Raw genomic sequence first — 26,659 nt, 5'->3', positions numbered from 1 at the left:
ACAAAACATGCACTATAATTTTATAATATTCCATAGAATAATCAGCCCTTTCCCTCAGTATGGGGACCCAGGACTACATTAGTAGTAGGAGGTCTTGCAGATTAAGGTAAATGTGAATTAAAAGAGCTGTGCTGACACCCCTCCCCTCAGACTTCAGATAGTTCTTTTAGACACTTTTATGATCAAATTCATACCAAGAGGACAAAGGGATGGGGAAGTGGTTGGATGTGGGAGAAGATAAACCACTCCCAGGCTATTGTTTGTAACATACAGACAAAGGGTGATTTCATACAGTGGTATACTAGCTTATTGCAAGTGTTTAACAAGATTGTTTGTAGGACTTCATTGTTATTAAAATAAGTTTCTTAAAAAAACATACTGTACAACTGTCCATTGCAGAGAGTACAAGCATACTTATTTACAACATTGCAGCTACCATTTGGAAAATGATAGAGGATTTGATGGTCTTAGTACATGATGTTTCTGTGGGAAAAACCTGACTTTGCATATGATTTGGTTTTGGCACCACACAGCATGTGTGGCTCTGAATACATCAGACAGAGTGGGTCCAAACCGCTGACTCCAGACATTTTTGTTTATTTGTTTACACTGCTTTCATGATATATTTTTCAAAATTCAGAGAAAGTTTCATGAAAGACTTCAAGCTGGCAGAAATGACTAGCAATGAGCTTACTTCCATAGCAATGGATTCATCAACATGACAGCTGGTGAAAATGTATGAAATCCACTTCAGGTCATAGAATGGGTCTAGTTCAGAGTGTGATTTTTGTCTGGGGGAAGGGGAAAGGGTAAGGTTGAATATGAAGATAACAATTTAATGACCCACCCAGAGAATCTCTCTTTTGTTGGGGTCCTCCAGGACTACATCTGTCCATAACTCGAGTTGTCAGAGGAGAAAGAGAGGCAGACCCAGAAGGCGGCAACATGATTTTTTCCAGGGGAGGAGGGAGCTGAAAGGTATTTTCTCCAAACAGTGGTGTTCTCATCATGCCTCCTTGCCCTCTGGAGGCTGCTGCTGAGCTGAGAGAGTCACCACTATTCACTGTCCTGGAAACCAATCCCCACTATTCTGGCATGTGAGCACTGCCTTCCAGATCACATATTTCCCATAAAGAATGACGGAAAGTAAAAGTGTTTTAATATGCATTCTATAATAATTTAGGAGTTATCTATGCAAAAGAGTATTACTTGTTCAAAGAGTTAAAGTTCTTTTAGTGATTTTAAATGTTAGGAAACTAAAAAAATATCTAATTTATTTTGTAAGGGTGGGTTAACCTCATTTAAGTTATTAAATATATTCAGAATTTATTGATGGGAGACCGTGGTAATCACTTTTAAAAATGTTTTGGACAATGCAACTTCAAAGTAATTGTTTTTGAAAAAAAAAGTATAAATCTGATAATTGTAGTCTATTATATTTCACCAGCCAGCTTGTTGACAGACCTTATGATTTGTACTGCAGTAGCACAAAAAAACTCTGTATAGTAATCTGGCCTCACTGTGGTACTGTGTCTGAACAGCACTTAAGTAACAACACTTCTGTTTCAGAATTCTGCAGAACTTACAAAAAAAAATGGGCGGAAGAAGTTCCACTCCCTAAGAATGTGTTTTCTCTTTTTACATCATTTTGGTGGTAAAGAGGACAAATTCCTTTACAAGGATACTGTCACATGGGTAGTGTGGGAGTACATTTAATGGGTAGCCAGGCTCTGCACACGGGCAGTGATGACAGGAGCTTTAACGAGCTAAAGCTTATAAAATAAATTATAGCATAGCATTACATACACACTCCCTCACGTATATAGGCCACATGTCAGACAGCAGAATCACATAGGAAAATTAGAAGGCTGGTGTAACAAAATATATTTTATGCAAACTTAGACCCATAGAACCTATTATAGAACTCCCTCACAAGCTGCAACAGTAACAGAGACACAGCTTCTTTATCATGTACACAAGGTGTTACAACCCACCCTTACCCCCAGAGTTGATGGCACCTTCCGGTCAACAGCCTTTTCCCACAAAAGACTGGTTTATGTGGAGGGCAGTCACTGGATCATACCTACATACACGCACTTTATGAATAATGTGACTAATTAGTGGTAACACAATATAAAATACAGACCAGTAATTTAAATGGGTCCACTCAGGAATGTATATCATATTTCTGCCATGTATATCTCATAGGGTATGGAATTTATAGTAAGTCTCTAAACCTCCTTAGCCAGAACTCTGCTCCTCAGGCATTTAAATTGACAAAGACAAGAGCAACTACACCCTTCATAAACAGAACTGTGCAATACTCTTGCTTACTACAGCTGATCGAAAATTTTCTTCAACATTTGGGCATTTTTCCAACAAGCTTAGAGCAGACAATAGTATTTGCAAATTTGAAATTTTGACCAAAGATGTTGGTGATTTTTTTTGACAGCTTGGCTGTTTATACAACCAGAAATATCAGGCTATTTGGGTGATCAAATTGCTAATATCAAAGTAACAAGCAAGAAATACTCAATAGAATAATTTGTAACAGTTCAAGAGCAAGTTATTAGATCAACTTTAATGGCACAAAATCCCTGGTGGCAAAGTGGTCAAGGGTCCCATATGCCGTTGCCAGAGGAATGACAACTGAATGAACTCTAGTGGGGACATGGATCTGACATGGTGGTGGAGACAAATGCAGAGGGGGTGGCATACAGGTGGCATCCCTCCCACCACCATTGTAATCCCTATAGCTAGATTATGTGGTAGAGCCTGAGACTCAGCATGGAGATGAGAGATTGTGAATGGTTACATAGAGAAGACGGTGGCCAGCTGTCCCTAACACACACCACTAAAACTGTAATCCCTATCGCTGGGTCGGGTGGCAGAGCCTTTAGACTGGACAATATTACATTAAGAGATGACACAGAGGCAGCAGTCAGGCATCTCTTCTTGGAAGACAAGTAGCACTTCCTCCTAGAGATTGGAGATGGACCTGACTGTGAACTAACCACTGGCAACAAACTGTGAGCTGGGCACAAAGAAAAGGATGGAAGTGGCATTGATCCACTGAACATTCACATTGGCAAGTAAGGAACCCGAGGCAAAGAACTACTTCCGAAGAAACTGTATGTGCATGTGTATGTGGGGAGAGTGGGTTAGTTACTAAGTGTTTAAACATTGTTATTTATTGTGTTTCCCCAAATAAACGCTGTGTCCTTTCCTCTTTTATATCATTTTCTTGGTTGTATACACTGATCCAGTACTTGCGAGAGCGGAAAAATTGCTTATTAAGGGCATCTAGGCAAGGTATTTCATTTTTCCATTTCCTGGGGTGGGAGCTCAAGCCAGAGATGTTGGCAAATTTTTAGAGGAACCCCTAGGTATTTGAGGCCAGCCTTTCTGCTGCAGGTAGAAAGGTTACACCTGTCTCACAAGTAATATAAACATTTTAAAAAGGCCCCATTCACAAAGTATTCATGGCAAATTGTTTGCTCAACTCTACCATTTCAATTTCAGAGATTATTCCAATATATTTGAGAAATATAGCCATAGGCATTTGGCAAAGTATTTAAATTGAAGCTATTATGCTAGGTTTTTTGAAATATCTTCATGCCCTTATGACAAGTAGTCTTTAAAGTTAATCGACAATAGCTTCTTCTGAGATACAAAGATTTCTTAGACACTAGTAGTTAGGAGGAATGACTCTTTTGTAATGGTTGTGAGATGAAAAAATATGATCTAGATTGGCTATGATTGCTGTCAAGTTTTTGTATTAGTCTTCGCCAATATTTATTTAGGAGGCACTCTCTTTTCTTTTAAAATTTAACTTCTCATATCAATATGAAGAAGATGACTGACTTGTTCTTTGTTGTGCTGGGCCCAGTCACTACCTGTTCTTAACTGACAGGCTTGGTAATTTTTACAAATACTAGCAAAGACAAGTCAGCCCCATTTAATTGGTCTATAAATAGTGTCCCTCTTCTTATACCAAGTTAGGCATTTTATTTTTAGGAGCTTTCAAAAATGTGCTTGCTTCTTCAACAGGGAGAGTTTGAAATGGAGAAGGAATGTTCCAGAGAAAGTCCATTCGGGCACGAATGCTCCAAAGGAAGTCCATTCAGTGGTTCACAGTCATGCTGGAAGGGCATAACGAGTGGGGTCCCACAGGGTTCTGTTCAATATCTTCATCAACGATTTAGATAAGGACATACAGAGTACACTTATAAAGTTTGCGGACGATACCAAGTGGAGAGGGGTTGCAAGTGCTTTGGAAGATATGATTAAAATTCAAAATGTTCTGGACAAACTGGAGAAATGGTCTGAAGTAAATAGGATGAAATTCAAGAAGGACAAATGCAAAGTACTCCACTTAGGAAGGAAAAATCAGTTGCACACATACAAAATGGGAAATGACTGCCTAGGAAGGGATCTGAGGGTCATGGTGGATCACAAGCTAAATATGAGTTAACAGTGTAACGCTGTTGCAAAAAAAGCAAACATCATTCTGGGATGTATTAGCAGAAGTATTGTAAGCAAAACACAAGTAGTAATTCTTCTGCTCTACTCCTTGCTGATTAGGTCTCAACTGGAGTATGGTGTCCAGTTCTGGGCGCCACATATCAGGAAAGATGTGGACAAATTGGAGAAAGTCCAGAGAAGAGCAACAAAAATGATTAAAGGTCTAGAAAACAAGATGGAGAGGGGACACAATAGCTTTCAAGTACATAAAAGGTTGTTACAAGGAGGAGGGAGAAAATTTTTTCTTCTTAACCTTTGAGGAGCAGCAATTTAAGGTTGGACATTAGGAAAAACTTCCTAACTGTCAGAGTGACTAAATCACTGGAATAAATTGCCTAGGGAGGTTGTGGAATCTCCACCTTTGGGACTTTTTAAGAGCAGGTTGGACAGACACCTGTCAGGGATGGTCTAGATAATACTAGTCCTGCCTTGAGTGCAGGGGACTGGACTAGATGACCTCTCGAGGTCCCTTCCAGTTCTATCAGGTTAATTTACTGTCAGATGCCTCGCACTTGGGAGGTGAGTGGGAGAAGATGTCTAAAAAACCCTCCACAATGATTTATTAGTGTATAGTTTATATCAAATAAGATTTAATTTACTTAGAGGACGCAGAAATACTGAAGTGGCCTAGTCAAAATGAGCAGTACAGTAGGGTAATTACCAGATTGATACACAGACTCACAACCAAGCCAAAATATCAGTGATTTAAAAAAAAAAAGGAAAGCTTTGAGGAGCGAAAGGTCCCCCTCCCCTCTCATCGCCTCACTCCAATTACCCATATCACAGCACATTACATTCAAATTAAAGGAACTATTGAGTACTAGGCTCTCAGTAATTTTAAAGTTTGCTGGCAGTACCTCACCACTGTAGAGAAGCCAGGATGTTCAGCAACACTCTTGTGACTGCAAATAATCTATCAGTTCATTGGACATCAATGTGTTCCTTATTTTTTCAAAAATTAAATAACTACACAGACCTTGAAATTCAGTAAGTGGTAAAAGGTACTGGAGGGAAGTGCTTGGAACAACTGTTACTCTACAAAAGCTTCTGGCCACAAGAGGTCCTTTTGTGTGTGTAGAGAAGAGATTTGTCCTCTCTAAATATATAGGAAATCTAGGATGCCTGGAATATTTGAGCAACTTTGAGTATTTCAGAGCACTAATGGAAATTTAGACACGCAGGTAAGGGATATTGCAAATTGTGAGACATCATTGGTTAATGGTGAAGTAATTAGGAAGTATTATTAGGGGTCAACATTTTCTGTGCAAAGATCATGCTAAAAGTCAACCTCTCAATGCCCATCATAAATGTACATACTCAAGCTTTCAAGACCGTATAAGCCAAAATGAAACCACAAAAACAGCCATATTTGGTCAAACCAATGGTCCATCTAGCCTAGTATCCTTCCGACAGTGACGAATGCCAGGTGCTTCAGAGGGAATAAACAAAACAGGTCAATTTTAAAGTGCTCTATCCCCCATTGTCCAGTCCCAGGTTCTGGCAGTCGGTTTAGGATCTCCCAGAACATGGGATTGTGACCCACATTATCTTAGCCAATAGCCATTGATCGAACGATTCTTCATGAATTTATTTAATTATTTTTAACCTAGTTAAACATCCCCATCAAGGAGTTTCACAGGTTGACTGCTGCCTCTTAAATTCATTGGGTGACCCCTGGTTCTTGTGTTATGTGAAGGGGTCTTTCCCTATTCACTTTCTTTTTAGACCTCTATCATATACCCCTCCTAGTCCTCTCTTTTCTAGGCTGAATAGTCCCAATCTTTTAAATCTTTCCTCATATGGTTAGGGGTATGGAACAGTTTCCATATTTGTTGCCTTTCTGTATATCTTTCCCAGTTTTAGTGCATCTTTTTTGAGGTGGGGGGTCAGAACTGTACTGGGCATACCTGAATGTATATAGTGGCATCATGATATTTTCTGTCTTAGTTTCTGTCCCTTTCCTAATGATTTCTAGCATTGACTGCTGCTGCACATTGGGCAGATGTTTTCTGAGACCTATCCACAATGACTCCAAGATCTCTTTCTTGAGTGGTAACAGTTAATTTAGATCCACCTTTTTCCACATTTGTTGGCACCCTCAAAGAATTCTAATAGATTGGTGAAGCATGATTTCACTTTAAAAAACTGTGTCGACTTTTCCCCAACAATTCTGTACTTTACTATATTTTCCAACCAATTTGCCTGGTACTGAAGTTAATTTTACCAGCCTGTAATTGCCAGGATTGCCTCCGAAGCCTTTAAAAAAATCAGCATTACATTAGCTGTCCTGCAGTCGTTTGGTACAGAGCCTGATGTAAGCAATAGATTACATGCCACAGTTAGTAGTTCTGCAATTTCATAGTTGAGTTCCTTCAGAACTCTTGGGTGAATACCATCTGCTCCTGGTGACTTATTACTATTTAATTTGTCAATTGGTTTCAAAACTTCCTCTATTGACACCTCAATCTGGGACAGTTCCTGAGATTTGTCACCTACAAGAATGGCTCAGAGGTGGGAATCTCTCACATTTTCTGCAGTGAAGACCAATGCTAAGACTACATTTAGCTTCTCTGCAGTGGCCTTGTTTTCCTTGAGTGCTCCTTTAGCACCTTGATTATCTAGGATACCCAGGCTTCTGAACTAAAATGTTTGGTATTAGTTTGTGTCTTAAAAAAAAATTGGCCTCCCTAATTATACTTTTACACTTCACTTCCCATAACGTGTTCCTTTCTATTTTCCTCAGTAGGATCTGATTTCCAGTGAATTCCCACTTCTGTGACCTCTCTTTGCCATTAAAAGTAATGTTATCAGTTTGATACGAGTAATATCATTGTGTTTGTGGTAAGGTGTAGAGAAAATTAAGGAAGAAAATTTAAAACTACACTAAGGGCTACATCTTTACTTTCAGCACTGACTTTGGGCAGCATGTACCTGTGCTGTCCAAGAATAGCTCCAAAAAGCAATTTGATTTAGAGGGATTCTTGTAAGGCAACTCCTCATAATCTCATCTGGGCCCCCAAAAAATCTCATATCTGGGCTAGGGTCATCTTGCCATTGACTGGTTTGAATAGTACCCCCTTATATATTAAGGCTGGGAAATTCTGCTGGTCTCTGTGTATGATTAGGGGCCAGGGAAAGTTTCCCAGCTGACCTGGCATCTCCCTCTACTTCTCTTGTCCAGTAGAACCAGGTCTTGCCGTGAATATAAGAAATATTTACCAGCATGTGTCGGTCTATTCTTGCTGCCTGGAAACTGTTTCCCTGACTAAGGTCTGCCCACATGTGGAGTTGACCAAGTCTCTATCTGCTACCTTATCATGTACTACATAGGATGGGGTGCACGCCTGTCATAAACATACACCTAATGGTAGAATAACATCCCTCTTTACCCTGTAAGGGGTTAATTCCTCTTTTACCTAAAAGGGTTAAGAAGCTCAGGTAACCTAACTGACACCTGACCAAAAGGACCAATAAGGGGACAAGATACTTTCAAAGCAAGTAAGCAAGCGGGCGGGCGAGCAGGGCTGGTGCAAGGATGTTTCGCGCCCTAGGCGAAACTTCCACATTACGCCCTTCCCCGTCCCCGAGCCCCCGCCCTGAGGAGCCCCCCCTACGGCAGCTCCCCCCTGCCCTGAGGCGCACCCCCTCCAGAAACTCCCCCCCTCCTCCCTGATGTGCCCTCCCCACGGCAACTCCTCGCCCCCCCTGCCCTGAGGCACCACCCCCCACCTGCCCCAGCTCACCCCTGCCCTGCCTCTACCCCCAGCACACCATCGCTGCTTCACTTCTCCCGCCTCCCAGGCTTGCGGCGCCAATCAGGCTACGTCTACACTACCTGCCGTATCGGCGGGTAGCGATCGATTTTTCAGGGATCGATATATCGCGTCTCATCTAGACGCGATATATCGATCCCCGAACGCGCTTATATCGATTCCGGAACTCCACCACCGCGAACGGCGGTGGCGTCGTCGATATGGAGAGCCCCGGAGATCGATCCCGCGCCGTGAGGACGGGTAAGTTATCGATATAAGATACTTCGACTTCAGCTACGTTATTCACGTATCTTATATCGATTTTTCCCCTTAGTGTAGACCAGCCCTCAGCTTAGATGCCGCAAGCCTGGGAGGCTGGAGAAGTGAAGCAGCCATGACGTACTCGGGGAGGAGGAATTTTTAAAGGAGTTTTTAACTTAAGCTGGTAGAAATAAGTTAGGGGGGGTCTTCATGTGGGTCCCCACATCTGTACCCTAAAGTTCAGAGTGGGGAGGGAACCCTGGCAACACCATAAGGAGAGATGTCCCAAATCACAAGTTTGACTGTAAGCTGTCCCAAGAGCTATACTCTGTAAGCAGGCAATCCTCTCTTATATGATCCGATGGGCCATATCAGAAACACACAACCTCGTTGTCCTATCTCCAAGTTCTGTTTCCGGGTTTTTTGTGTTTTTTTTTTAAAAAGCAAGAAGTGAGTTGATACTTCCACCAATTTTCTAATTCTACAACTGTCCAAGAATTAGTCTCTCTGTATGTCCCCTTTGCCACACAGGATTATTTCCTTCAACAGGATTCTCTCAATCTAACCCCTCGTGTGGGTAGCTCAGTGTCATCAGCTTCCATATACACTGTAAGCCTCTGTTCTCACTACAGCCTTGTTAGTGGAAGCCAGCCGAAACCTTTGGACCCAGCTTTGGCTCCAGCTGGCAGGATCATTAGAAATTGTTTTAAAAGTCCACAGCTTGCCCAATAAGTTTGTATCAGGCTGTTATCATTGTGGCACTAGGCCTGGTATACTTTGTTAAAAATTTAAACTTTACCTAGCTTGCAAGTGTTTTGTAAGAAGCAGCGTCTTTTCATGGGGGAGAGGGTGTACGGTACCTAGCTGTTCTATTTATATATTACATAGCTCATACTGGTAGGATTTTATGCTGTGAAACCCATCTGAAATGCTATTAAGTATTTGAACTTTTCATTTTTACTGTTGTTAGTGAAGAACTACAGGAGTAACTCATTTCATACAGTACACAACTTTTAGATTGTAAACGTAACTGCTACACAACAAATATTGCCTTTTCATAACCCATTGGGAATTACATTTAACTCTGCTATCTCAGTGGTGCAGCATTGTAATACTTCTAGAGGCATTTTAATACTAAGCTTTGCTTTGGCAAAGTTCCTCCACATTTGTAAACAAGCACCATTCTAAACCAAAAAGAATTAGCCAAAACACTTTTGAGGGAACGCTTCTATTGCTCTTCACTCTAAAACACACTGTGGGAGTGCTGATGAATCCCCTCAGTACAATAGAAAGTAGGTCATCTAACAAGTCAAATTCTTGTGCACTCTAGTTTAGTCAGAGCTGTACATGAATGATCCTGGCACATTTTAAATCAGTAATCTGAACAATGATAGTGTTGTACTCCTGGATATTAATCATAAATCTTGTGATTATTTGGGGTTGTTTGTTTTTGGTGTTTTATGATTCCAGAAGAATTTGTTACATAAGAATCTTAGCTTTAGTTTGAAAGAAGTTTGCAGTCTTCATGGTTGCAGAAAAAAGCTTGGAAATCATGAACCTTTTTTCATGTATTGCACACTAGATAACATAGGATTCGTATTCTGGGGGTTTGGTGAGTTGAGCGAGGCAACCCCCATTGGTCCAGTGTGGGTTGATATACCCCAGCACGGTTGTTGGGATTCCCTGCTGAATCAAATGATTGCAATTAGGAAACTCAGGACCCTGGAGGGGGCTGAGCAACCAAGCAGTCCGTAGCCCCTGAGCTGTGGCAGAGAAAACTTTCAGGTCTATTTCTTCCCGAGCTTCCTGGGTGGGGCAAACAAAAGCGACTGAGGGCTCCAACCCTCTGGACAGGGCAGTCTGTAGCCCCCGGGGTGGGGCAGAACAAACTCTCAGTCTATAGTAAGCGGTCATCCCCAGTTGGCCCACTATGGGGTCTGTCACAACTGCATATTTCTAAAATTAAAATGGCTCTTTATTAAGAGAATTATTTTACAGAGATGCTGCAGCTAAAAGCCCCGTTATGTGAACAGACCAAATTCCTGCTTGCTCCCTCCGGCAATCTGTGCTGCTTCCTTGAAGTTCCATGAAGGTGACTACAAACCTTAAAGTCTCAAAAGCTGGAAGGCAAGTAAAAGGGACCCACTAAAAATATTATTTTTTTGACTTTTAGGACAACCTCATGATTCTTTGGGGTCTACACTGGAATTGACAGTACTGTCAAGAGGAAAAGGATACCGCTCCTCATTCTTCTTGTTTTGAATTTGTCCTTTGTTTTCTTCAACAATGCCATTTTAAATGTTTATGGTCTCCTTTTTAAAATGAAAATGGCCATCCTAAAACCTTTTTTTTTTGGTTGAAAATAATGGTCTCTATTTTTAGATTTTGTTTCTTAACAATTCATATAAAAAGGCATAAAAAACAGGCACTACTTCATTAGTAATCTGCAATTACAGAAGTAACTGACACAGAGATCGGAATAAGATTTGTACACAAAGTCTTGATCTTGCCTAAACTCCTTTGTGAATTTTAATAATTAATAATTAACAATTCAAAAGTGTCACCTGAACACTAAACTACCTTTAAAAATCAGGCCCTTAAGATGCAGATAGGTGCCTAATAGGATTTTTAAAAGGTGCCTATGTACTTTTGAAAACTCCACTAGGCACCTAACAATATTTGGTGGCTAAATATCTTTAAAAATCTGGTCCTAGCACATTTAGCCTTATTACAGTAACTAGAACATGCTAGTCACTAGAGCACAGGGGTGTTGGAACTAGGGGTGCAGCAGCACCCCCAGTCTTAAAGTGGTTTCTATTATATACAGGGTTTACAGTTTTGTTCAATGGCTTTCAGCACCTCTGCTATAAAAATTGTTCCAATATCGCTGCTAGAGTTGAATAAATAGTTTGTACTTAAGAGGTGATATCATGAGATGTATGGGGGGGGGGAGGGAGGAGGAAGGGCACACCTCAGTTACACTGACACCTGCAGCCAGGATTGCTTCTGTACTGCTTGCAATTTTTAAGATATGATTTTTATCTCCGGCATTGGACTGAATACATAGGAGAAGCAGAGTTTTAATTCCTTCCCCCCTTCCAACATCTACTTCCCTTTAAAAAATAAAATAAAATGAAAGCAGCCACCAGCTCTCAGAGCCAAAGAAATAGAGAATGATAGAATAGCTGTCAAGTTAACAACTGGGAGATTGAATATGTTTTAAATCTCTCTTCCTGAGGGCAGGGCCGGCTCCAGGCACCAGCGCAGCATGGAAGGGGGTGGCATGTCTGGAACTTCAATGGCAGGTCCCTTAGTCCCTCTTGGAGGGAAGGACCATCCAAAGAAGAATGAAGCTTGAGTTGCTGCCTATCGCGGCTCCCCCGCCCCGCCGCTTGGGGCAGCAAAAACGCTGGAGCCGGCCCTGCCTGATGGAGCATATTTGTACACAAGAGCAAAAGAGTCAATGTTCAAACACAAACTATCTTTGAAAAAGGCATTTTAAAATCACTTGAGTTTTAACCAACCTCCTTTGAAAGCTAAATCTGTCTTTAAATTATGTTCAATGCTGCAGCACAGATGTTTAGCAGTTAGCATCCTTTTTCCACAAATTAACTATCTTTCAATTATACTGAATTTTCTGTGACAGCCATTTAAAAACACAATAGGGACAGTAAAAATCCGGTAAAATATGCATCTCCAAAATTATGAGACAAAGAACAAAGAAAACTGCCTCAAAATATTCATTCAGTAACAATCTGATACTCGTATATTTTTCAAAGACAAAGACTTCAGTGAAACTTCAGGGTGTCATTTTTCCAAAGTCACTTCAATTGCCTTTAATTTTAAGGGGACAGCTCTAAATCAGAGCAAAAGCAAATTGGGTACATCTTTAAAAGTCAGATTTTTGGTTTCCACCAGTTCTGCTTGACTGGAAAAATTCATCAATTGTCCTGTCCCTTAATTCATTAATAGTCCCTTTCACAATGCAGAAAGCTTGGCAATCAGAAATGGCTCTCCCACATTTGAATAACTAATTCTGTGGCACAAATGCTACTTGGAATCTGTTTGCATTTGTAGTTGCCCACTGAGGGTAAGAGCCTGTATAGCCTAGAGCACCTGATGGACTCTAATTGGAGTTTGTAATGCACAGAATATGCCAACAGCCATCTTTTTAGTCGCTTCTAACTGTGTCAAACTTTAAATATTTGGTCTGTAATTTTCTATGCCAGGCATCTGCCTCAGGCTTCCTTTTTTCTTTCTTTTTTTTTAATTTTAGCCAAAAGAGATTCAACTGTTTCAGAGATCAAAGCTAATACAAATATGATAAAGGGACTCAACCCTATAAGGAGATGTATGATTTAGGGTGGATTCAGGGTGAATGCACTGCGAGTGTTCTCTGGAGAAGACAAAGTGGGAGGGGAAGTGACAGTTGGGGGAAAAAAAAGGAGGGTGGGGAGAGCTTGAAAGGGAGATGGAGAGAAACACAATCTGGGAGCAAACAGAGAAACAAGATCAGAGAGGAGGGGGCAGCCAGAGGGATGGAGGGAAACCATGACAAAGAAACAAAGTGGAGAGGCTGAGGCAGAGCAGGACAGAGAAAGGCAGGAGAAGGTCCCTTTAGTTTAAAACTGGCTGGTAAGGTCAGTCCGTGTGCGATGGTGTGTTCTTGAGCATCGGATTTTCTCGTCCCCCATCACTCGATCCATGTTATCCTGGATATCCAGAATGGAGAACCAAAGGTCCTTCAGTTCTCATGGATCTGGTCTGATGTGCACCCCCCACCCCAGCAAGCAGCACTGAAACCAAGTCCCTCTCTTCAGGAAGAGATGAGATGCTTGGGCTCAAAGACTGACATGGGTGTTAAAAAGCACCTAGTAAGATATTTAGGGAAAGGGGAGCCTTAAACTAATGACCCATAATAGCCTGTACAAAGAGGTAGATATACATTTTTTTAATCTAGAAGGTTATATTTACTGTAGTATGCATAGTAGTAAGTTTAGTATGTGTGTATTCACTTTTTTATGTATATTCTTGATATATTTAGCATTATTGTAGGTATGTGGAATCCACTTCTGTTTGTTTTCATTTAAATAAAATAAATAGTATTGCTTTGTCTACCATTAAATAAGCTTTTATCACGGTGTAACATCTCCCCAGCTCTCACCTCCCACGTGAATTATACCCCCACTGTGACAGGCCATTACTAAATCTTGATCAGTGGTTTTGGGAGGGGGTAACCCTCAGATTTATTTCAAAATCATAACACAATAATTCTACACACAGGTCAGTTTACAGTAAGAGGAAAATATTAAGGCTGTCAAACAATTAAAAAATTGCAATTAATCATGAGATTAAAAATAGTCATGATTAATTGCCATTTTAATCACACTGCTAAACAATTAGAATACCAATTTAAAAAAATATTTTTTTCTACATTTTCAAATATATCAATTTCAATTGCAACACAATAACAAAAGAGTACAGTGTTCAAGTACTGTAGTGCAATCTCTATTGTGAAAATGCAACTTACAAATGTAGATTTTTTTTTTACATAACTGTATTAAAAAACAAAACAATGTAAAATTTTAGAACCTACGAATTGAAGCATGAAAGGACATATGACTGTTTAGCATATGTGGCACGTACATACCTTGCAATGCTGGCTACAACAGTGCCATGTGAACGCCTGTTCTCACTTTCAGGTAACGTAAATAAGAAGCGGGCAGCATTATCTCCCATAAATGTAAACAAACTTGTTTGGCTTAACAAGAGGTAGGACTCAATAGACTCGGATGGCACACGGTAAAAAGAATTAAAAACTGGCTAACTGATAGTAAATGGACAATGTTCAGCAAAGGGTGTATTTCTAGTGACATCCCACAGGGTTCTTGGCCTTATTCTATTTAACAGTTTTATCGGTAGGGTTGCCAACTCTCCAGGAATTATTAATCTTTATTTAAGGGTTATGTTATGTGATGAATCCTCCAGGAGTATTTCTAAGTAAAATTGGCAACCCTATGTATCAGTGATCTGGAGGAAAACAAGAACACACAAAATCAGGGGTAGAGAGGGTAGTAAATAGTGACAAGAATAGGTCAGTGATACAGAGCAATATAGATTGTTTGGTAAGCTGGGTGCCAGCAAGCAGAGTGAGTGAGTGTGTGTATCTAGGAATGTAGGCCACACTTACAGGATGGGGGACTTTATCCCAGGAAGCAGAAACTATGAAAAACATTTGTGGGTGGAGCTAGACAATCAACTGAACATGAACTTTCAGTGCAACACTATGGCCAATAGGACTAACTTCTCCCTCCAGACTGGACACCCCTCACACAGTTATAACAGGGAGGAGCTGACTGAGCTCACAGGCTCTCATTAACTCCTTCCAGGCCAGCATAGGGTCTGTATACTCCAAAACAGTGTCATTATTATGCTTCATAAATCAAATTTGTTTTTTCCCCCCAGTTTATTTTTTAAAAAGCAAAGAAAATACCACAGAGAACTACTTTAGAAAATCATAATTAAGGTCTCAAAGTGAAGCACTCAAAAGTTAGGAAATGCCAGAATTAATGTCTGTGCAACTTTAATTCGGCCCTTGTGTGTAGGCATTATCGTACCGTCTGTAATTGCATGATCACACTCACCCCTCTCCCCCCCAAAACTGCTGCATCCTTCAGTGTACACATAACGAGCAGCTAATAGTTTGTTTTCCTCCCATTGCTCAATGTGTGGTCCTACACTTTATTTGCTGCATCCTTTTCAAACACTATTTTAAATACACATTTATCAATTTCTTCATGGGGTTTTCTCTAACCCAGTGGTAGACAACGAGCGGCCCACGCCGCTTCCCGCAGCTCCCATTGGCCAGGAACGGTGAACCGTAGCCACTGGGAGCTGCCGACAGCCGTGCCTGTGGATGGTCAATGTAAAACTGTCTCGTGGCACGCCAGCGGATTACCCTGATGGGCTCTGTGTGGCCCATAGGCTGCAGGCTGTCCACCACTGCTCTAACCTCTGATGGATTCACAAACATCAATTTGTAGTCTAACAACATGCCTGTGAGGTGAGGAGATGGTATTACCCCCTCTTCACAGATAAGGAACTGAGGCACAGAAAGATTAAGGTCAAAGTATTCACCAATTTTGTATGCCTATACTGACACCGCATACCTGATTTTTCAGGATTTCTTTGCATTATATAGCACTTCCTATGTTCAAACCACATCACATCAACATCAGTTGCAGATCTGAATGCTCAGCACTTCTGCAAACCAAACCTCAGTGTCTCTAATAGGGCACCCAGAAAATGAGCAACAATTAGAGACCATAAGGACCGATCGTAGGGCGGTATGGGGCCCGGAACATAGGCGCTGAGTTTCTAACCTGCTTGGGGGTGCTCCCCCCCAGCTCCGCCCAGGCCCTGACCCCACTCCGCCACTTCCTCCAAGGTCCGACTCCTCCCCTGCATCTTCCCGCCCTTGCCCCAGCTCTTCCCTGCTCAGTTCCGCCCCCTCCCCCCGAGCATGCTGCACTCTCACTTCTCTCCTCCCCACCCGAGCCTCCTGATGCCACGAAACATCTGATCCGTGGTAGGCACTGAGAGGGAAGGGGAGGCGCTGATTGGCAGGGCCCGCTGGCAAGCAGGAGGTGCTGGGGGGAGGGGGATCCTCCATGCCCCACTGCCCGTATGCTACTCACCTCTCTGTTTGCCTCCTCACGTTGCTCGCTTGCCTCATGATTTTATCAAGCGCGGGGCCTGGGGCAGTGGCCCCAGTTCGCCCTACCCAAGGGACAGCTTTGGTGATCATCACTGAGAAGTTTGGTTTATGTGACTTGCCCAGCACCACAGAGGAACTCTGTGGCAGAGGCAAGGATAGAATCAAATTCTCCAGAGCAACATTCTACTGCCTTAACGGCAAGACTGTTCTTCCACTTCCTTCAACCCCCTGCTTTATTCACTGCATGCTTTCCAACTTCTGTAACAAATGAGGCAAGGGTCCTAGAGACAACAGTCTACACAAGCCAATTCATCCCTAGAGCACCATCAGTCCTGTGCAGTGGGAGAGAGATCCCCCCGGAAAAAAAAAGGGGGCTGAATTAAGGTTGCATATTTCTTAGCCTTTGATGTTAATGTACTCATGTTGCCACTCACATGGGTCATCTGCAGGCTTGGGGCTTTTGGATGCACCACAGAGACCTCTGCTACGTGAGCCAATAGAGTGACTGATAACAGAAGTATGTTGTCATCCATTATGTGCAGCAGTACTAGAAAGGCATGGGACACTTGGCTAGTGCCTTCCACAAATATTTGCTGACCGAAATGGTGAGAGACAGAAACTGTTAATTTCATTCTAGACTCTGGAGGGGGCCATGCTCAAGTGGTTACAGATTCTTCTGCCCTGTTCCCACCAATCTGTTCCAGTCCCAGACATCTCTCTCCACTCTTGGTTTCTCATCCAATCTCAGCATGCTGCCTCCACTAGCCAAGTCTGATCTCCACTTATCAGGAGTCTCATACTTGATCCAGATCTCCCCCTTCCTGGCTCCTCATCCAAGCAGTCTTTCTCCATCCTTTGTTCTCCAGTTTCCCCCATCCCCTCTGGCTTCCAGTCTCCCTCCTCAGGCTCTTTGTCCAATTCCAGTGTCTCCCCTCCCTTATCTTGTCTAATGGTCTCAGCGCCTTTGCCCAGCCTGTTAATTTCTCCCTCCCACTCTTTATCTCAATCCACATCCGGCTCCACACACACCTCACCCTGATCCAACTCTTGTCCCCTCTACATTTGAATCAGACAGCTTCCTCCTCTATGTTGCCTAGGCTCAAAAAACAATTAACCTATGAGGTATTGCCAAAAACAAACTGTTTGGGCTTACATTTTCCATGCCAGTGTTATAAGCAACTGAAAACAGGATCTTGTAAAGGGAAGTGTTGGGAAACCTTTATTATAGGTGGCAATACCTGCCCTGCCTATAATACACCCTATATAATTTCACATCCTTGCACTCCACTAAATCAAATAGTAAAAGTCATTTTTTTTTGGCAGAGTCAAATTGAGAATTTAGGTAAGCAAATTAGGTACTGAGCAACTGCAATAGCCATTGACTTTAATGGGAGTCAAGAATACACAGCCCCTTTCATGGGACATATGATATCTTGCAGGATTGGGATCAGTGTAAAAAACAAGATGAATTTTGCTAACAGGAAGATTAACATCCCTACTTAGAGAGTGATATTTCCAGTTTGATTCAGAAATGCCAATGTGGCATACTGCTTACTACTCATCTGAACAGAACTATGCCATTGTACATTTTGTGCCTTTCACTGTTTGCTTTTTTAATGTAAATTAAACAGGTTCCTCATCAAGACATGGCATCTGTTTCTTAGTTGAATTCCCAAAAGAGTTTAAATTAATAGGTACTATTCTTAGCTTAATGCTGATTTCTTATCGGAAATAAGTCATGACACCAGCTGCACTAAAATCAGTTTCTCTGATTAACCTTTTTTAGCAATTGTAATCTTTTGACTGCTTTGCTGAATTGCTTAGCAAAAAGGCAACAAAATTAGGCAGGAAAAAATTAGAAACTGTTAAAATGTCTATCAAAGCTATTTATGTTTTGTTAGGTTTATCAGCAGGACTGACTTATCTCTGAACATACTCCCTCTAATGCCCTTCACTGGTATTTCAATTATAGGTATTAAAGTGCAAAAACAGAGATCCATGCCTTTCTCTGAATACAAGTACTTGGCACAACTAGATGAAATAACACTAGTTTCACTAGGGCTGAACTCTGAGCCACCATATTTTATTCAAAACAAACATTTACACATATTGTTTTTCAACTTCCATCCTTTGCACAGCCCGTGGCTTGGATCACTAGCAGTAACTGGCTACTTGGCCACTGCTGCTTTTATAGTCTTTAGCAGCAAAAAAGTTATTGGAGGAAGTGTTTCCCCAACCATGTCAGACTCAACCCTCCCAGTTATCTGGACCAATATTCTTACTGTGCACTACTTAGCTAGTCTATGAGCTGCCAGGACTTCATGCAGGCAAGGTCAGCCAGCTATAGTGTTTCATACTTGTCACACAAGCCTAGTTATTTACTCCCTGGTGATCTGAGAAACACCTGTAGCAAAACCAGAAGAAGGGTTTCTTTCCAGGGACCAGGGTTGGGACAGGGTACTAATGGCCAACAATGGTTTATTCCTTGAATGCCAGAGGGCTAGTACAAATGCAGTGTGATGGTCTACCAACCTAAACATAAGTATGATCTGCTAATTCCTATTGTCATATATTCATTTCACGTGCTCCACTCCTACTTCCTAGAACACTACAGGTGATTTAGAGCACAATTTTTGGCAAGTGGTGTTGCACCTCTCCAGAGGAACAGGTATCTGTGAGACATAAACCTGGCCACCCAAGTACCCCAATTCCATAGTCAAGGGGGCAGCAGTGAGTGAAGCAGCAAGATGCTGGAGGGGGGCACACTCCCTGAAGTTTGGGAAATAAAAGGGAGTTCTGTGCCACTGCTTTTTGCAGAGGGGGAAGTTGTCTTCAGGATCATTTAAACCAGTGAATGTCTCTTAAAGGGCAATTAACTGTACACTTTCTGCTTTAACTAACTGAATTAGACAGATTTACAAGAATACTTTACAATAAAATAAGAGCTCATTAAAAAAAACAAAAAAAACAGGACATACCCAACGATCTTGAAAAAGAAGAAAATCTAATACTGCCTCGCAACCCCATCTCTACCACCTCTTCAGTCATGTCTTCTATAAATTAGGCTTGCCAGGAAATACCCAAGGAGAATAGATGAGTTACTTTCTGGCCAACAATATGGGTTCTGAGAGATGAGGGAAGAAAGCCAGTTTTAAACCCTTGCTGAGAATGCCCTGCCACCAGCCCACCTCATTGTGCCAGGAAATGCTTTTAGCTTAAGTGCTTTACATGACCTCAAATGCCACAATCACTGCAGTGCCAGAGAAAGGTGGTCTCTGAAACAGCTGGGACCCACACCATTCAAAGATTACAGTCAAAATCTTAAACTTCACCAGGAAGTTGATCGATTGCTTATCTGATCAGTGTTCTGAACAGACTATGTGCTCTGCAAGAAACTCCACTTAATAAGCAGGACATCATGTTCTACACTACCTCCAAATTCCAAATGGCTTGATGATAGCCTACTATAGAGTACACTCTAGTAATCTAACCTCAAGTTCACAAAAGGCACAGATAATACAGTAAGGTCTGTCTCTGAAAGGAAAGGCGGCAACCTCCTTTCTGGATGCCTAAGAAAGATATCACTGAACCACCAGAAATCATGGGTAGGGCTCCGTGTTTGTCACAGAGGTCATGGAAGTAATGGATTCCATGACTTTCCGTGACTTCTGCAGTGGCCAATGTGGCTGACCCCAAGGCCAGCTGCTCAGATGTCCTTGGGGACAGCCACACCGGTTGCTGCTGGAGCAGCTCTGCAGCCAGATGCTCAGGCAGCCCGCACCCAGCCAAACTGGCTGCTGCTGGCCCCAGGGATCACCCAAGCAGTGGTGGCCAGTGCCGCTGCCTCCCCTCCCCCGCAGTAGCGGCTCCCCGCCCCAGCAGGTGCCCCAAGACAGGGACAGGCTATGGGGGTGTGAATTTTTATTTATTGCCCATGACCTGTCAATGACTTTTACTAAAAATATCCATGACTAAATAATAGCCTTAATCATGGGAAAAGAACACAGGAAAATGTTTTTTTTTAAATCATGAATATCCACACCTGGGAAGCAATATGGAAAAATAAACATTTCACATACAGTTTAAGCCATTTGATATTTGCTGCTACCTGTAAATTCAGAGCCAACTAGAGATCTAAGAATACCATACAGTAAACCACCTTTGCTTCTGTTTATATTTATAAGTCATGTGCCAGATAGAAATTTTAGTCACTATGATGAGAACGGTGAAACATACACCATATTCTTTCAGAATTGTACTTTTCCTGTCTGATTTAAATAGGATACTTATGTGGACTAACACTCCAAGTGCACTTGGTTAACCAACAGCTCTCAGCACAGCCAGGCATCAGAAGTTATTATTCAGCTATTCTGGCACTGTCAAAACTCTGGCAGCTGATGAAAACACATTTAATTAGGACCAAGGCGGCCGAGACATTTGCTTATTCAGGGCATCATTGCTCAAGCCTTGGCTGTGTTGAACACTGCTTTGTGCACTGATTGAAATAAGTTAAACCTACAACTGGTCTAGCCCCAGAGGAAAAGTAGCTCTGAAAAAACACACAAAATACAGCACCAAATGAACAACATATGACTCAAAGGAAAAGCCTGCTCAATGTCATGGCTGGCCTGATATTTCTCAACACCAATTCCTGTACTCAACTCAAATACATGTAGTCACCTGAAACAAAACTAGATTCCTTGTTCTCCCAAAAGGGCCACATTCTGCTACGCCCTCAGAACCTGACTCTAGAACCTTTGAAAAGCAGCAGTTCTACTTAATATTTAATTGAATGTTGGTGCTATAGATAAATTTTAGCAGAAAGAAGATCAAAAAGTGTTGTGAATCAACTTCTAAGTTGATCACAGATGGAAAACTGTAGGCAGAAAAAGGTGTAGTTTCTTTTAAAAAACCACTATACATTTCCTAAGGTACAGTACAGGAAGAAGTTTTGGGTCAAGAACAGCATTATTCTGGTTGGAATGGAACTGTCCACTGGCAAGATCAATGGGACATTTTGCTGTTTCACAGAAGTGTGTTTGTCTTAAAGTTTTTAAATGACCATATTGAATACAAGTGTAAATAGTGATGTGGGTTAATTATTGTTTACATAAGATCTTTCAACCCAAAGATTAGCAAAGCATTTGTACAAACTATAGCCTTGATCCTGCAAGGAAAACCACTTAGGTGGATCCTAAACCATAAGCTGAGCCCTCATTGGGGCTTTTATGACCCTTGGATGAATGAGCCTGAGACTCTGATTTGACTCTGCCAAATCAACTCTGGCGACTCTTCTGCCTCTGCCAAGTTTAAGGGATGGTGTCATGCACTTGGGCTCATCCTTGAGGTGGTGCTCCTTTCTGTTGATATAACATAGTGGAGAATGAATGGGGCCTTTGAGTAGATGTCTCCCTGGAGCTCAGGATGGAACGACAGCTCACTGATGCACCAAGAGAAACTAACCCAATGGCTGAGGCCTTTCGTAGCCTTCCTCTTCACAGTGAGTAGTCTAGAAAAGAGCAACAGACTGAACACTACTCTGGGACATGTTCTTCTCCAAGAGAAAGCAAACACTGGAAGTGCAGTCATTAATAGATTTTGATATGTTTCATGAAGGACAGGTCTTAAATCTTGGTGACTTGGCTTCCGTTATAGTGCCAATACCTTGTACGTGGGGGTGGGTCCTAGGCTAACAGACTTATCTTTATATATTTTTTTCTTTGCTGGCTGGTATAAAAAAAAAGAAAAACTACAGATTTGATACAAGGCTAAGGAAAAATAAACTGCACCCTGGGAAGAGCAAGCCAACACTGTAGGGGATTCAGGTCTGCTGCCATAAGTAATAAGGAGGAGTGGAGGCGGTTGGGCCTGCTTTGCCCTTTATGCTTTCAGGTGAGTGGATACAAGGGGACCTAGAATGCAGGCACACCCCGAAAAGAATCCAGTTTTGTGCTGCATATGGGTCACATGCGTGCAAAGAGTGGAATCTGTGTGGATATATCACTCAAAGAAGAAAGGTTAGTTTCTGAGGGGCTCAATCTCTGCAGGAGCCCTCAACTAACGGTATGTCTATACTGCATTTTAAAACCCGTGGCAGCAAGTCTCAGATCGCAAGTCTACAGACTTGGGTTTGCACTGTCGCTAAAAGCAGCAGTGTAAACATTGCAGCCTGGACTGCAGGTCAGGCTCTGAAACTCATCCCCCTCCCTAGGCCCCACCTCCAGCTCAGGCTGCAATGTTTACACTGCTGATTTTAGCACTGTAGTGCAAGCCCAAGTCTGTAGATCTGGGCTTAGATTGGGTAGATATACCCCGGTTCTCACCATAGTCCTCTGCTCATCAAGACCTCATCACATCAGAGCCCGTCTCTTTTTCCTCCAGCTCAGAGCCATCCCACACCGGCACCCTTCTTGGCTATTATCCCTGCTCACAGATGTGACTTTGGAATATGGTTATGAGACCTTGAGACTGTGATCACATCACAAATGGACCCCGGTAGCTCACAGAGGCCCCACTGATTTTAAAAGGGCAGTCCTGTTGAGAATTTATAGGCCAAAGCATTTAAAAGATATGACGCCAAAATATTTTATATAAATTCATATACATCTGTCATGTCTTGCAAATGCCTTGTCTATTTAACCCCAAATTGTCCCAGTTTTCCTCCTGGATAGAGAGCTACAAGTGCATAATTACAGGCACATTGGTTTTGTTTCAGTGAAACTAGGAGAGGGTCAAAATTTGGCTTTAGAACAAAACTTGTAACAATAACCTTAATCACAGCTAGACTAGCATCTCTCCATAATTAGATTTATGAAATTAACATCCCTCATACTTTGAAAACTGTGAGCTTTAGAGATAAACAGTGAAGCTGAATTTAAAAAAAAGACTTCATTTATATTTTTCAATGTAGTGAGCTGTGACTGACATTTCTGAAATCTCAGGAGGAGTCTTTTCATTGCTGCTATTTTCATGTCTTCAGATTGAGAGGATTATTCCCTAGATAATTTTAAGCAGAAGTAGATTTCAGATAAATTTTGTTCTGGTAGTAAGAAGAAAAATAATACAGTATGTCCCAACAGAATGCATTCAGAGTCTCTTGCACTCCAACTTTTCACCTGCTTTATTATATTGTGACTGTCAAAGGAAAGATTTCATTAAAAGTTAATTTTAATCTAATGAATAATAATGAATACTGTTTAGACAGTGCCTGCCAAAGTTGACTGTCTAAGAAATCTTGCAGTGATTGCTACAGCAAGGAAGCTAAAGCCATAAATACATCAATATATTTTAATTATTATTGACAATAAGAAAATATATTAGAATTTTATTTAACTGCTACTGACATTCTCCTAGAGTTAAGCATGAAGATTAGGATGATGACTCTTGGATGGTACAATTACATTAAAGTCTCTCCTAATTTCTCAGCTGACATTATGCTACAGACTATTATGATTATTAGTATTCATGCAATGCCACAGTTGTGCATGGTTCTTTACAGACAGTTTAGAACTCCAGTTACTTGGATAGGAATTGGTAATATTCTAATTAGTAATAATACACCAACGGATCAGTGACATGCTGCCAAAATATCAAGTGGTTTGTTAAAAAAATTTCCACCTCAGTTAGCAAACATATGACACTCCTCAGCAAGATACAGCCCCACTAACACACAAGAATAAAAATACTTTTAATTCCATTGATTTTTTTTGCACTTTTCTTTGAAGCATCTGGTACTCTGTCACTATCAGAGATTGAATACTGGATGAGAATGAACACTTGTCCAACCTGATATGTCAATTGCGTATTTTCCTGTAACAACTTTGCATGCTCCACTCCTATTCACTTAAGACATACATGGGGAGATTAGAGGACACATTTTTTTAGAAGCAGTGTTCCTCTTTTTTTAAAAAAAAGTCAGTGGGATTATAAAATTAAGCATGTTTAAATGCTTTACTGGATTGCAGTGAGAGTGCTCAGAACCTTGCAAGATCAGTTACTGAGCCTAACAACATTGTCAAATAGAGTAAGCTGTAATGGTACTTTCTGGGTCGTGGACACTGAATACTAGCAACTTGAATCAGACAACAAAACTCATTTCACAGAAGTCAAACTGCCACAGCACACCAACTTTCAAATCACTGTTCTGATATGGGCAGGATTTGACTACTGCTCCTCACCTTTTGTCAGGGTTACTCACCTAGTGGATATAGGGGAAGCAGTGGAAGAGATCTCGATTTTAATAAGGTTTTTGTCACAGTCCTACATGACACTCTTATAAGCCAACTAGAGAAATGCTGCCTACATGAAATTACTATAAGGTGAGTGCACAATTGGTTGACAGACCATATTCAGAGTAGTTAATTATCAATGGCTCACTTTCAAACTGGGATGGTGTATCTAAAAGGGATCCACAAGGGTCAGTCCTGGGTCTGGTACTATTACGTATTTTCATTGATGACTTGGATAAAATGATTATCAAGTTTCAAAATTTGCAGAGGACACCAAACTGGGAAGAATTGCAAGCACTTTGGAGGAAAGGATTAGAATTCAAAACCTTGACAAATTGGAGAATTGATCTAAAAATCAACAAGATGAAATTCAGTAAAGACAAGTGCAAAGTAACATACTTAGGAAGGAAAAAACAAATGCACAACTACAAGATGGGGAATAACTGGCGAGGCGGTACTACTGCTGAAAAGTATCTTGGGGTTAGAGAGAATCACAAATTGCATGAATCAACAACAACATGATGTAGTTCCAAATAAATAAATAAATGTCTAATATTTTGGGGTGTATTAACAAGAATGTTGTAAATAAGACATGGGATGGAATTATTCTATTCCACTTGGCACTGGTGAGGCCTCAAGCTTGAGTATTGTGTCCAATCCTGTATACAAGACTTTAGGAAAGATGTCAACAAATTGGAGATTGCCCAGAGGAGAGTAACAGAAATATTTAAAAACCTGAGCTATGAGGAAAGGTTAAAAAAACTGGGCATATTTAGTCTTGAGAAAAGCGGTGACACTTGATAGCCTTCAAAATATGTTAAGGGCTGTTATAAAGAGAATGGTGATGAACCATACTCCATGTCCACTGAAAGTAGGGCAAGTAGTAATGGCTTAATCTGCAACAAGGGAGATTTAGGTAAGGTATTAGGACAAAAACTTTCTAACACTAAGAGTAGTTAAGCTTTGGAATAAACCTCCAAAGGGAGGCTGTGCAATCCCTATCTTTGGAGGTTTTTAAGAACAGGTTGGACAAAGCACCTGTTGGAGATGGACTAGGTTTACTTGGTCCTGCCTTATCACAGGAAGCTGGACATGACTTCGAGGACCTGTCCAACCCTAAATTTCTGTGATTCTAGTACTCCTTTTAATGTAATCCCTTTCATATAGGGTAGTTATAACTTACATTAAAGCAACAAAAAAGCGGTAAATTGAAGCATATTCCTGTGTTTATGAGTGGGAGGAGCACTTCAAGGAATAACACTGACATTTTCCCTCCATTTGTGACACATAGCCATATGAAGAGGGTTACCATACTATTAGATCTCTTTGTGATCTGAAGGCCAGAGTAAATGAGACAGACTAAGACCACAAGTATGGTTAGTGTTACTAACATATTAGTAGGCTTAGAACTTATTTGGATTCATCTGTGCCCAATATAACCTTGAGGTTCTTGATACTGGGTGAGAACTGACCTTCCAATAACAATGATTTTGGAACAGATCAAGTAAAGCATCTTTTTTCTTTTTTTGGGGCAGGGGGAGAACTATAGCTTCTAGTCTATTTACTTATGATATCAAGACTGGTTTCAAAAAAGAACAGAATTATTTTCACTTATAGCTAGCATGATAAAGATGCACCAACTATATAAGGGCTAGTAAAACTTGTTTTTCTTTTCATCTACCTATTCTGCCAATCAAAGTTTTATTTCTACTTGGTAGAACATCTCAACTTGAAATCTCATGTCCTGATGAGATAGTGCAGTGAGATGTGAACAAACATCAGAAAGCTAGCATAAGCAAATACTCTAATGGAAAAATGCCTCATTGGAAAAACAAGTGAGAGGTTTACATTTATTTTGATCACCATACCTGTACGCATAGCATCTTTCTGAATGCTTTCATAGTTATGCCAGTCCTTTCTTTTCAAGCCATCTGTCCAGGTATAGAGCTGTCCATCTCCCAGGCCCAGTGGAAATGTCTGTAGAAAAGGAAGATAATGTTTTTTTATTATTAAAGCATAGAGGCATTTATGATCTAATACAAAAATTGCGGCATCCTTTCAACTGAAAGTTAATATAAAACTGGTTTCTAACAAGTTTAATTCTGTACCAGGTATTGTACAACAATACAACTGTAAAGAAGATTAAATATTTTGTAGCACTGATTTTTGAGTTTGCC

At 41.1% G+C, this 26,659-nt stretch overlaps 1 protein-coding gene across 4 annotated transcripts in view; it reads right to left on the bottom strand.

The window, feature by feature from the left end:
• GALNTL6 (polypeptide N-acetylgalactosaminyltransferase like 6) overlaps positions 1-26,456 on the bottom strand; it is a 542,002-nt gene extending 515,546 nt beyond the window's left edge. For all 4 annotated transcript variants that reach the window (XM_045018344.1, XM_045018346.1, XR_006579712.1 and 1 more), the window contains exon 1: positions 26,351-26,456. In XM_045018344.1, coding sequence (XP_044874279.1) covers positions 26,351-26,360 — 10 coding nt within the window. In that variant the 5' untranslated portion in view covers positions 26,361-26,456. The remainder of the gene's footprint in view (positions 1-26,350) is intronic.
• Positions 26,457-26,659: the final 203 nt, after the last annotated feature.

This window comes from Mauremys mutica, chromosome 5, assembly GCF_020497125.1.
Source record: "Mauremys mutica isolate MM-2020 ecotype Southern chromosome 5, ASM2049712v1, whole genome shotgun sequence".
Lineage (NCBI taxonomy): Eukaryota > Metazoa > Chordata > Testudines > Geoemydidae > Mauremys > Mauremys mutica.
This window is presented reverse-complemented; position numbering and strand designations above follow the sequence as displayed.